At 34.9% G+C, this 12,303-nt stretch overlaps 1 protein-coding gene across 2 annotated transcripts in view; it reads left to right on the top strand.

Moving 5' to 3' along the window:
• Positions 1–4,129: 4,129 nt before the first annotated feature.
• LOC127985346 (calcium-binding protein 8-like) overlaps positions 4,130–12,303 on the top strand; it is a 32,168-nt gene continuing 23,994 nt past the window's right edge. The window contains exons 1-2 of one of the 2 annotated variants that reach the window (XM_052587325.1): positions 4,130–4,703; positions 10,124–10,245. In XM_052587325.1, the coding sequence (XP_052443285.1) occupies positions 10,131–10,245 (115 nt within the window). In that variant the 5' untranslated portion in view covers positions 4,130–4,703; positions 10,124–10,130. Of the gene's footprint in view, positions 4,704–10,010; positions 10,246–12,303 lie in introns of those variants that run through there. The other variant, XM_052587326.1, reaches the window with a different exon arrangement.

The following is a 12,303-nucleotide window of genomic DNA, read 5'->3' as shown; positions in this document are numbered from 1 at the left end:
GAATTAGTTTATATCTAGAATTTCCATTTGGGGCTCAAGCCCCTGCCCCATTAATCGCCAACACTAAAGTGCCCTTGTGGTCCGGTTTGTGTGCCCCCAGATCGGAATTGCAACTGTGCCCTAGCAACATGGCTTAGACCCTGCCCCTCCGGAGGTCTGTGCACGCCCGGGTAGAAGAACCAACCCAGTGTTTACAAAGCAAACATGCAAAGAAAGTCAAACGACCTTTACAAAAAACATAAAACAACGATGCTGGACAATTCTGATGTTGAGGAGGGAAAATGAAATAGTGTTTTTTGACCTACCCTTCCTTTTTGAAATGAAGTTAACTACTAAACACGCATGACCTTTCCAATGTGATCATGCAATGTGTGAAGTCGCAGACACACATCGCAGAGCTAGAGCAAGATGAGCATTTTTTTTTTTTTTTTTATGTTTCATCTCACAATTCTGACTTTTTTCCTACATTTCCAAGAAAGAAAAATCACAATTGTGAGAAAAGGTCTGAACTGTAAAAAGTCACAATTCATTTGTAAAAAAAAAAAAAAAAAAAAATGTTATCTCAGTCCTCAAAATTCTGGCTTTTTTCTCTAAATTGTGAGTTTACATAAAGTGATGAAAAACAGTGAAAAGTCAGAGTGCTGTTGTTATTTGAGCACTTATAGAAATAGAAGGGATGGGAAGCATGAGGTTGAGGTGGGATTACAGAAGAATCGTCATGGGAGTGAGGTAAGCGGTTGTTCATATTCCTTTGCATTGTGACTGACATAAGGTGAACAAGCATGATCCTCCCAAATGTTCGCTTAGAGCTCCATTTTATTACCTGTGATTTTCCTTCATCTTTATCCCTAGAAAGTGGCTTGCGTAAGGATTCATGTTCCATTCATTGGGAAGAGATAACTTTCATCTAAGAATTCTTAATGCCCCTGATGACTATATTTAGCTATTTATGTATTTGTTGGTTTGCTTTTTTTACCCTCAGCCAGTCCTGCCGCACTTTGTTAGTCATTTGATACATAATTCATTTATGCAACATGTATATGTGTTGAAGCAAGTCAATTGAATTTTCTGGCTCAAGGACAAAGGCTCAGCAGACTTTCTTCTGTGCTGAGTCCAGGCAAATTCATTTCAGTGATGGCAGTAAGAGTAAATAAACAGATGGATCTTGTGGTGATCGTGAGTGGAGTAGTAACAAAAGGAGAAGGGCCTTCACAGTTGGTTTGCGAGTGAAGAGAAGTTGTCAAGGGTGTTGTATAGGGCTCTTATGTGCAATGACTTTCTGTATATTTGACCAAAACTCTAAGCCAACTCCCTGTTAATGCCCCCAAAAGGAACATTTGGATCCTGGCCCAGTTTCTAAAGCACAAACAAAGCAAAAACACATAAACAGGGTTACATGTAGTTCAAGTATGCTGGAATGCTATGGAGTCAGCATTGCATACACTTAAGAATTGTAAACCTAGAAGTGACACTTCATGAAATGCTCCAAAGAGACTTCAATTGCTTTAGATCTGCTAAATTACAAAGATCAGTAACTAACAGCAGAAAACAGGTATTCAAAGATGTTGTAAATAGTATAAATTCATTAAAAAAAATAATTTAAGAAATAATTAAATTAAAATTCCTTTAAATAAGTTTAAAAATGCATGTATTTGAATGTTAATTTGCATGTTTGATTTAAACATGTTGGCACTTGAAATGATGATATCATGATTTCTTTTAACTATCTGTAGAAGGAAAAATAGTTTCACTTCCTTTTTGTTATCCTTCCACAATTCCTATGGAAATCTCTGTCTTGTCACTTTATCTTTTGCAGTGTGCTTGTGTCATTTTTATTAAGTGACAGTAACAAGACCCACTTTCACAAGATTAAAAGGGATCCATTGTTTTTTATGCTCTGTATCATTTTTGTGCTTGACTTTACTTGCAGAGATGGATAAAGAAAAGAGAAATGGTGCATTTGTTAAGATAACTGTCTTCTTGTTTTAAAATGATTTTATCTTTTCATTGTAAATTCAAATTTATGATTAACATTATTGTTGCATTCATTTGTAAAATCTGGCGTCGTGAAAAATCATCCATTCATCTTTTGTACAGAGAGGATCTCATTCTGATCTAATTAAACAGACACATTAGAAACTGTTGCATTTCTATAATGTCTATGTAGTTTTAGTTTACTATGTTCAGGGATTGAAGATTACGTGTATATAATGCAAAGAGAAGACTGAATATATGACTTGCAGATTTAGCACATTTTTAGGACAGGTAATTTCCATTCCAAAGGCCTTGAAGCATTTTAATGAAGCCTGCGTGAATTGAATTAGACCTGATCTATGAGGTAATGACAGCATCCATATGTTACATCTTGTTTTATGCAGCACATTCTTCAACTAAGTGTCATTTACAAACATTTAGTGTTTATGGTGTGTGTGATGGAATGGGATGGGATGGTCTACATCAAACCAACCATGACTTTTCACTCACATGGAGTCTTTAAATACAATTTATTTTTAAAATGACCTCATGAAATATGCAGGATAGATTCTCTATTGAAACTTCAAACTCCTTGATGGAAGTTTGACCGAAATGTGGTGAATCAATAACTTTGTAGTCAATTGAAACATTTATTGTTTAATTTATCTTAAAATAAAATATTTTGAGGAACTTTTGCAAAATCTAAAGAACTCTTTCCCTCGCTAAAGAACCTTTAGTGCAAGGTTCTTCCCTCATTGCCAATAAAAGAACTTTTATTTTTAAGAGCGTCATTCTGTAGTCAACATTCATATGAAGAATAGGTTTATCATTTTCCATCTGCAGTAGTAGCAAGCACTTCAATGCCATCTCAAGGTCATTTGTGACGCTGTTGTTGAACTGATTTCTTCATGCAAACGTGGCTTCAGTTGCTAATTAAACAGATAAAAGCTAAATATGTAATGCATTTGTGTCGCTTCCTTTATAGGTTCTCAGAGGACCAGATGCATTTCAAATAAACTTCAAGTGATATAATAAAAATAAAGTAATTATCATTGACATTCATTCACGCTTCTGTTATCTTTTCCTTTTTTGTCACAAACTATTAAGCAGTGCATGTTTACCCTTTGAGACTGTGCTAATGGTCTTATTTTTAATTAGTAAGAATACACCATAATTGAAAATGCATGATCACTACATCTTTGGGCAATGCAGCCACAGCCTGTTGAGAATAAAAGAAGGATAATGATGTAATCCTGCCACTTTCGAAAGAGAGAAAATACAACATAAAATTCTCACTTTGCTAAAATATCTTCAATCTTTCAGGATTAAAAATGAGGAAGTTTGTGTCTGACAGGCAGCCGCTATGTCATCAAGACCTTGCAGTGTTCAACAGGTAGAATATATATATATATTCACAATGGTCAACATCATCAATTCAACAATGTTTTTTGTTTTTTTCTGAATGCCATTTAGCAGAAGAACTGCCATTTTTCAACTAAAGCATGCTCATTATATGAAATTGCAGGGAGTTGGCTGTCCTGTACTTTTTAAGCAGTGAACTTCTGTATCATCTCTGAATGATTGTGATAAAAATGGGATGCTATGAGTCAAGCAGTCTATCCTCCATGTCATTTAAACATAAAGGCGCAAGAACATGTTTTACACAGTAAGCCCTATAAATTTAGGAGTGATGTAACCTGACTCCAAGATATCAAAATTAACATGTGGCTTAAAATGTGTGATCATTTTGATGAAGGTATATGACAAAACGGATCCAAATATGATGTCAATTCTTTCTGACACCCGGTCTCAACTTGTCAGCATTACAACTTACACCAAATAAATACTGAAATAGTATACCAATTTTTTTCAAAATAGTATTCAATATATATATATATATATATATATATATATATATATATATATATATATATATATATATATATATATATATATATATATATATATATAAATCAAAATAGGCAGACACTCGTCTATGTGTTCAATCTGTCAAACACAAACCTCAGTAAATGAACAGCAGAAATGTGTGCATTTTGTCTCTGTCTGCTAATAGTGATACATTACTGATCTATTTATAACTCCACCCTACACCACTCTCTCTGACACACCTGCTAGATCTCTGAAGGAGGGAAACATTCTGGAGCAGATCGGCTGTACTCCAGCCGTTCAATGGCTACAGGGCAGCGCGCCAATCTCAGACGTTATCGGCACCATAGATTTATTGCGACAGAATTTTTTTTCTTTTCTTTCTTTTTTTTTTTTTTTAGCGTTTTCGCAAGACACACACAAGTGAAGGGGGACTCCATTTTTTAACACGCTATAAATCTGCCCGGGTGCATTCGGCAAGGACTTTAAATGCAAACACACCCTCGGGTGCGCGGCGGAGAACGCCTGTTACGCGCGAGGCGAGCGCGAGACGGGGGCATTTCCGAGCACATCTATTAAATGGTTGAACTTTAAAATATACGACAGTGGCTTTGGGAACGAGCATTTCACCTGATGGATCTTCAAAAAACTCTACCGCGTTGGCAATGGGGCTGTCACATGCCAACGCGACCGAGAGGAGATAACTGGGGCAACTGAAAATATCAGTTTTTCTTCTGAATTAGTCTGTACAGCATACTACATATGAGACCAACGACAACCATAATTCCAACCGAGAATATTTCACAACGCCCTGAGACTTAAGAAACAGAGTCTTTGAGGAGGTGAGTGCAATTCATAGGATGTCTACATGCCTAGATGCAGGCGAATCAAAATTGGGTTATTTGACACCTGTTGTGAAAGCATTAGTGTCCAATAAACAGCGTAGAGGGATATTCACGAGACTGTCTTTATCGGGTGGCATTTTTTTTTCTCAAGGAATTCTGCATCAAAAAAGTTAGTCTGGTAGTCTAATAATGTAAATTTTAACAATTCACTTCAATCTTAGTTTGCTTTTTTTGGCAGTAAATATAAAACTTTAGCTTTCAGCTTTCTGGTCAATCATGAAATAGCAATACAATATTTACGAATAAGAAGCGCTGAATCTGACCGCTGTATCAGGAAACATTGGATGCTTTATATACGGTCACGATAATACTGCATATTGTCTTATGCATAATTAAACCTAATCTAATTAACATCCACATTTAAATTTCGATAATAAAATATTGACAATAAAATGCCACCCAGTGATGCTTAACCTATTTAAATAGTGTTGGTGTCGGAGGCGTTCATTCGCGGTAAGAGCAAGGTGATATTTGAAGGACTAGTGATGTATGGCACGAGTGAGTTATGGCTTGTCACTCCAGTCTCCAGGGGCGAGGGGACTGAAGGCTACAAGCCCGCACTCCGAGCTCTTCGCCTGGGTTGTCCGTGGAAACGCAAGCGGCAGGGATTTCGCTCGAGTTTTGCTGAGAGACCTCAGCGTAAAACGCTGTAATAGTCCATATATTTTCTTCTATACTACCGATATTATAATAAACGATAATGGGTCCGGAAAAGCATGAGTTAGAATTGCCTTTGCCCAACGTGGATGTGTCCGGTCCGTGTCCAACTTACGGAGAAGAGGAAACGGAGCTGTGCGTCCAGAGTCACTCAGAGCCGTGGAGGTAACGGAGAGGCGTCTTGGGCTCACAGCATGTTGTTTTTAGGTTAACAGAGTGGAAAACTTGTAGAAATGCCTTTAATGATTTTAAACAGGGGTCGAACCCCCCCTTTGTTTTGTTCTTCATTATCAGAGGCAGTTTAGCTGTTATTGAGGGGAGAGAAGTGTTCTGTGCAGATCGTTTACTGGCACTGTGTGAGAGAGCTCTGTGTCTCTGGTCTTTGAATCATAATTGAGTGTCAGGGACTGATGCCTGATTTTTAGCTTTCACAGAGACCAGACAAACAAAAAGCTTTTTGAGCTGTAATAGCCTATTAGACATCTGTTGAAGGCTGGTGATTGAGCTGATAACGTTGCATTTATTTAGGCTATTTATATGAAAAGTGACAATTCTCGTTTTTGAATGTTTTGTCACGTGAAAATATGCTTCATGTAGTAACCAATTATTTAGTGCATTCATTCAAAGCAAACCTCTTGACTGTTTTAACAAGACATTCAGTTTCATTAAAAGATTTGATTTTACTGGGCTGAACCACATACAGAAATTGCGGACAACACTTAAGAATAGGGAACACATATTCACTATTAACTACTGTATGACTTTTCCCTCAGTAAACTCCTAAATTTGCTGCTTATTAATAGTAAGGTAGTTGTTAAGTTTAGGTGTGGGGTATAGGATCAAGGGATCTAAAATATGGTCATGCAGAAAAAGGCATTAATATGTGCTTTATAAGTACTAATAAACAGTCAATATGCTAGTAAAATGCATGTTAATAAGCAACTAGAAAGGATAAATCCTTAAAATAAAGTGTTACCAAAAGAGCAAACTGGTAACAACTACACATTTCCACTTTTACATTATGTGCTATAATTGTCGTCTTGGTTTGCTTTAGTTTATCTTTATGGTCTCTTGAAGCTGGTGTTTCAGCCCTAAACTTCACATGCACATTTTATATTGAAAAAGGTGACATTTAAACCAAAGTGAATGGGTTGAACTGTGTTTTTGATGTGACTGTTCTGAACACTCAGTGTTAAGTGCTTCACAGCATGCAAAGGGTCCCTGGAGCAGCTCTGACATTTCTCTGATGCAACTTCATTCACGATGTCAGATCTTTTACTGCTTCTCTACCTCTTTCCTCATCTTTTTAAAGAAAATTCATAAGATTAACATTTGAAGACTGGCATTATTTGTGGACTAAACATTCAGTTTTTGCATTTCAGTCAAAATCAGCTTCAGTCTGCAATTTCAGTCACCTTGTGTGAAGGACACATGATTCTGTCTCAGATGCCATTTGGATGATTTTGTCTTTATTCAGTACCTTTCTTAGGCTTATTACCTTTTGTTTGACTGAATGTCTTCTATTGCTTTGAGGATGCAGCAGTTGACCTTGTGAAGGTGCATCCTTGTTGTTGTGGCTATGTGTTTCTGTTTTGGTCTTTAATGAACTGGATAACATGTAGTTGCAGCATCTGTAACCCAAATGGTAGTGAACCCTCTTTAAAAGGTCCTGGATCAGAGCCAGGAGCAGATGTGCAAAAGCAAAAAGCCAAGATAGCACCTGCTACACACGATGTGTAAGAGCCTCACACCTCTTCCAGTACCGGACGATGTGTTTGTCCCATGAGACCCTATGAGTCAGACCGGATAAAGGATGTCTGGGAAGAATCCATTAATATAGAATCATATGTTATTTATCATGCCAACAGTGGATGTCACTTCCTTTCAGTCTCCTGCTCTTTCTCTATCTGGCGCACTAAGGGCTTAATGTGACTCCAGTTTCGCTCAATATCTATTCACATCAGCATTTACACACTGCATGTGAATTAGATTTGGGGCAGATTGGTATGCGTATAGGCTTTGGAATAGAATGTTTGTCAAGGTTACTCTGGCAACCTCAGCATAATGTACTTCAGAATCCGTTACCAAAGCAACAACATACAGTACAATTTGGCCCTGGTTATTTGTAATGTGCATGTCTTTTAGCAAATAAGTGCCAAGAAATGGAACCGTTTGAATGACCTTGTGTAGACTATTTTAAATGCATTGTGTTAAATTATATTTTTATTTATAAAGAGCTCCATCTACAGTACCGTTCAAAAGACAAAAGACAAAAAAAAAAAAAACATATTTTTTTTGCTCTTATGTTCTCTTTGGTTGCATTTGATTGATCAAAATGACAGAAAACAGAATTGTGAATTATTATTAGAATTAATTATCAAATTATTTAATTATTTTATAAATGTATATATTTATATTACATATTTTATTTATTTATCAATATATTTAAAAACGGAATTAATTCCTGTGATGGCAAAGCTAAATTTGTAAAATATTCAAATGTTAATATATTTGAACATTTAATGCATTAACTACATTTTCAAAAATGTCTAATATTCAAGTATTATATCTTTATAACATTAATGATAAGAACAGTGCTCAACAGTTTTGTGGAAACTACATTTTGTAGGATTTTTTGATGAATAGAATGTTCAAAAGAACACCATTTATTATATTATATTTATTATATATTATATTTTTTCAAACAGTCTCAGTTTTGATGAATTTAATACTGAATAAAAGTATTAATTACTGATCCCAAAAAATGTAACATTATAGTGTTGATATCCAAAAGTGAATCAACCGACTTATCAATGGCTCTTTTGAAATATTCATGTGTAGCTGCCCTTAACTGAACCCAGTATCAATCAAACTGCACCCGAAGCTGCCTTCAGCTAAAGCCTCTGTTAATATCTATGGTAATTACAGTAGCACAGATCCCTGTTGTACAGCTAGGGATCGTCCTTGGTGAGCATCTCCACAAATTAGCTGCTTCACTCCCTCTGTCACCTCCTCGTAATTTTCCCTTAATTCACATGAAACTGTCTCAACGGAGGCTTTGTGTCTCTGAGTAGAATTAATCAAGGATTCCCCATTATAACTTTGGAAACTTTGGAAAAGCTTGGGGTTTGAGGTATTTTAGATCATTTTAACAGCATCTAAGCCTTAAATGAGTAAAACAGACCAGACACTTGAGACACATTCAAGCACTGATGCCCTGACAGTATTTCAAAACAGTAAGAAAACAAAAACCTAAAGCCTGTGGAAAATGTCTCATCTTTTGGCAGGCTGCTAGAAACAGCTCCACGATTTCAATCCATGAACAATTGTGCCACTACATTATACAGCAACTTATCTACCTTGACACTGTCATTGTTCTACTAAATAAAGGCCCTGTTGTGCTCACAGGGGAAAAAAAATCAATGGCTTGAAAGAATGAGCCCTCAGACAAACGTTTACAACGGGGCCATAGGTAGTAGAAATGTAGGTAACACTTTAGAATAAGGTTCCATTAGTTAATGTTAGTTACTACTTTCGTTAACATGAACTAAGCAAGAACAATCCTTTATTAAAAATATTTATTAAAAATCATTAACATTATTTATATTTATAGATGTAATTCAGGGCTCAACATTTTTTTTTATCATCAAAGTATATGCAGTACTTGTCAAAATATAATGATTAAAAAAAATGTAATCACGTCTCTGCTCACTAAGGCATTTATGTAATAACGGTAATATCGTGAAATAATATTATAATTTAAAATAGCTGTTTTCTGTTGTCATATATATTTAAATGTAGTTTAATAGAATTTAAAATAATTGAGCACCAGTAACAACTGAGTATAAAATCAATCAGCATACTAGAATAATAATGCTGAAAATGTAGATTTGCTATCACAGGAATAAACTACATTAATTTAAAATTGTAATAATAATTCACAATATTATGTTTTTACTGTATTTGTGATTAAATAAATGCAGCCTCTGTGAGCATAAGGGACTTACTGCATAAATACATAAAGAAATCGTGTGTGTGTGTGTGTGTGTGTGTGTAGTTCTAAAATCTAAAAAATGTGGAAAATCCAATCTAAAAAAAATCTTTTTATTTATGAGTTTAAAGTATTTGTTAAATCCCTATTGAATCTGGAGAAATCGCTCAAGCCCTTTTGACAGTAGTGACAGAAAGAGAAATTTAAAGCCAAATGCTTCTCCAGTGAGCTCATATAAATCAGAGTGACAAGAGTTTTGTCACATTTTCATCTTTTTTCTTTGTCCCAAGTAGCATTCTGGACGCATGAGCTGTATATGTATTTGTGGTAAGTACATGAGGTCCATTTATTCAAGCAGCCTCTTACACTCCCATATGACCAACAGAAGCAAGACGAGTGCGTGTATATGCTCTGCTGTGGAATTATGTGTGTGTGTACATGTGGGCATTTATGTATTTGAATGGTATCCTTACTAAATGAACTTGATTGAACACACCCACAGTTGTAAATTCATGCACCTTTCACACAGTGGTGTACTGTGCACTGAAGAACCTGTTTGTCTGCACTAAATCCTTCTTTCTAGGTCTAGTCACTTTCATTCAGCAACAGACATGAGATCATTACTCACTTTTGGAGGCTTCGGTGAGGCTGCAGGCACAGTGGTTGCGTGCTCATCGATTCATTTCAGTTGTTTGTTGTTCCTTTGAAGGGTGAAGATGCCTTTTCACCATGTAAGAGCAGGGCTGCTCTACACAGACAACTACCTGAGCACCTCTCTCTCCGAAACTAGTGAAGAACAGCTTGCCAACATCTCCACAGAGGAGCTTGGCGGTGAGTGAGTATGTGTGTGTGTGTTTTGTTTGGATGGCTGCTATTTGTCTCAGTGTCAATGTCTATACTTTTAGAGAATTTTAAAGTATTGTTTGCCCCAGAAATGAAAATGTATTTAATTTAATTTCATTGTTTTATTACTCTTCCTTGTTCCTTAACCTGCTGTTATTTGTTTTTATTGAACACATAAAAACATTTTATTTTTATTCACAAAAGTTTCATAAAATGTTCATATTGACCACATTAGTAAGGTAAAAAAATAAAAAAAATAAAAAATAAACTTTTTAAAGTTTTGTGTAACACATTACAAATTATGTGTTGTACTTAAATGAAGCATGAATTTTGGTTATGACACATGCAAGAACCAAATGCCATTTTGGGAACAAGACATCTGGCACATTTTGAATTGAATGTGAATGCACATGAGATTTCATAGCTTAAGCAGAGGGGAAGATTTTAAGTTGATTTTAGTTTGTGCCTCATGCAATGGAAGAAAACTTAGAAAAAATGGATATATTGTCCATTTTAGAGTTTAATTGCCACCGGTAACTATAAATAATTCTAAATTAATTCATTTATATGAAGAAATTCCTCAGAAAAATATAATTAAATTGGTTTGGAACAATAAAAAAGATGGTTACATGATATAAATGTAGCATTTTTTGGTCAACTTCTTCATCCTCAATGTTTTAACATGATCATTCAGTGGTACTTAATAACAACAACCAAAGGAAACTCAAACTTAAAAAAATTACTGGAGTTTCTACAGCTAAATCTTACAGAATATTACTTTTTAAACATTTTACAAGATGTAGCTGTAATTCACAATGCATTATGGGTCAAATAAGGTTTTACAGTTGTTAACAGTATATTTCCATGTCAACTGTAATTCATTTACAAGAAGCAGGTGTTGTCACTGTAGTGTGGCATTATGGGATTGCGCGCGCATTATTCAAATCTGAAATCCAGCCGAGTGGAGCAGTGCGAGAACGATTGAAGATTAGAAGCTTTATTCATAATTCCTGGTAAGTTGACTTAATTTTACTTAAGAAATATATCCTTTTATATTTAAGTTCATGTGAAAGCGATATCATGTCACAATAGCCTCCTATCATGACATTTAGACAAGTGGCCTTGGTAACTAATGTGCAGTAAACTGGAAATTGCTATAATAGCATAGTTCTGCATAAATAGTCAAATTCTGCATTTTTCTCATTTTGGAAGTAAAATTTTCTTATTGACAGCATTTCAAGTAGTGTTTACCTAACTTTTAACATAAAGCCCAATACGAACGATTGGCAAAATTTGTGTGAAATACATGAGGTAAATGTTCAACTTTTGAGTTTATTTATAACATATGATATAAGTAGCATTTTCCAACATTTATTAATTGTATTTTCAAAAAATTGTCATTATACAGTTGTAATTTTTAATTTTTGCATTGTACGCCATGATTGGTGGTACAGTTCTACAATGTGATATTATAATTTGATTTATAATGATAAAATGTAAGAGTTTGTTTATATATTAAAATATATGCCTTTTTGGGTGTTTATTTTGGTATAATTTATGTAAATGCATTTAAAGAAATCACAAGATTATTTTCTTTATTTCTTGTAGGTGCAAAAAATAGCAGCTGATATGGAGAAATGACTGATGCTTCAAGACTAAAGCTGATTATATTAGGTAATGTATTCATTCTTTAAAACATTTTATAAACTTGTAAATTAGATTACATTTTATATTGAAATACTGCATTGTAAGTTACATTATTGCTTATATTTATTCATTTCAGGTGCACCTGGTGGCTTTTGACTATTTGAGGGTCAGATGGTTGTGAATTCATACCTCAACTTTGTAGCTGGATTTGTAGTCTTATTTGAACTTCAGTCTGGCGTCCCGGGAGCAGGCATCTTTTTCACACGTACATTTTTTCAAAGGTTACATGTTTTACTTGAGTAATTTCATTTGCAACAAAGGTTACTAATTTAGTTAAAGGGATACTCCACCCCAAAATGTCAATTTTGTCATTAAACACATTAAACCCCCATGTCGTTC

Source organism: Carassius gibelio, chromosome B21, assembly GCF_023724105.1.
Source record: "Carassius gibelio isolate Cgi1373 ecotype wild population from Czech Republic chromosome B21, carGib1.2-hapl.c, whole genome shotgun sequence".
NCBI lineage: Eukaryota > Metazoa > Chordata > Actinopteri > Cypriniformes > Cyprinidae > Carassius > Carassius gibelio.
This window is presented reverse-complemented; position numbering and strand designations above follow the sequence as displayed.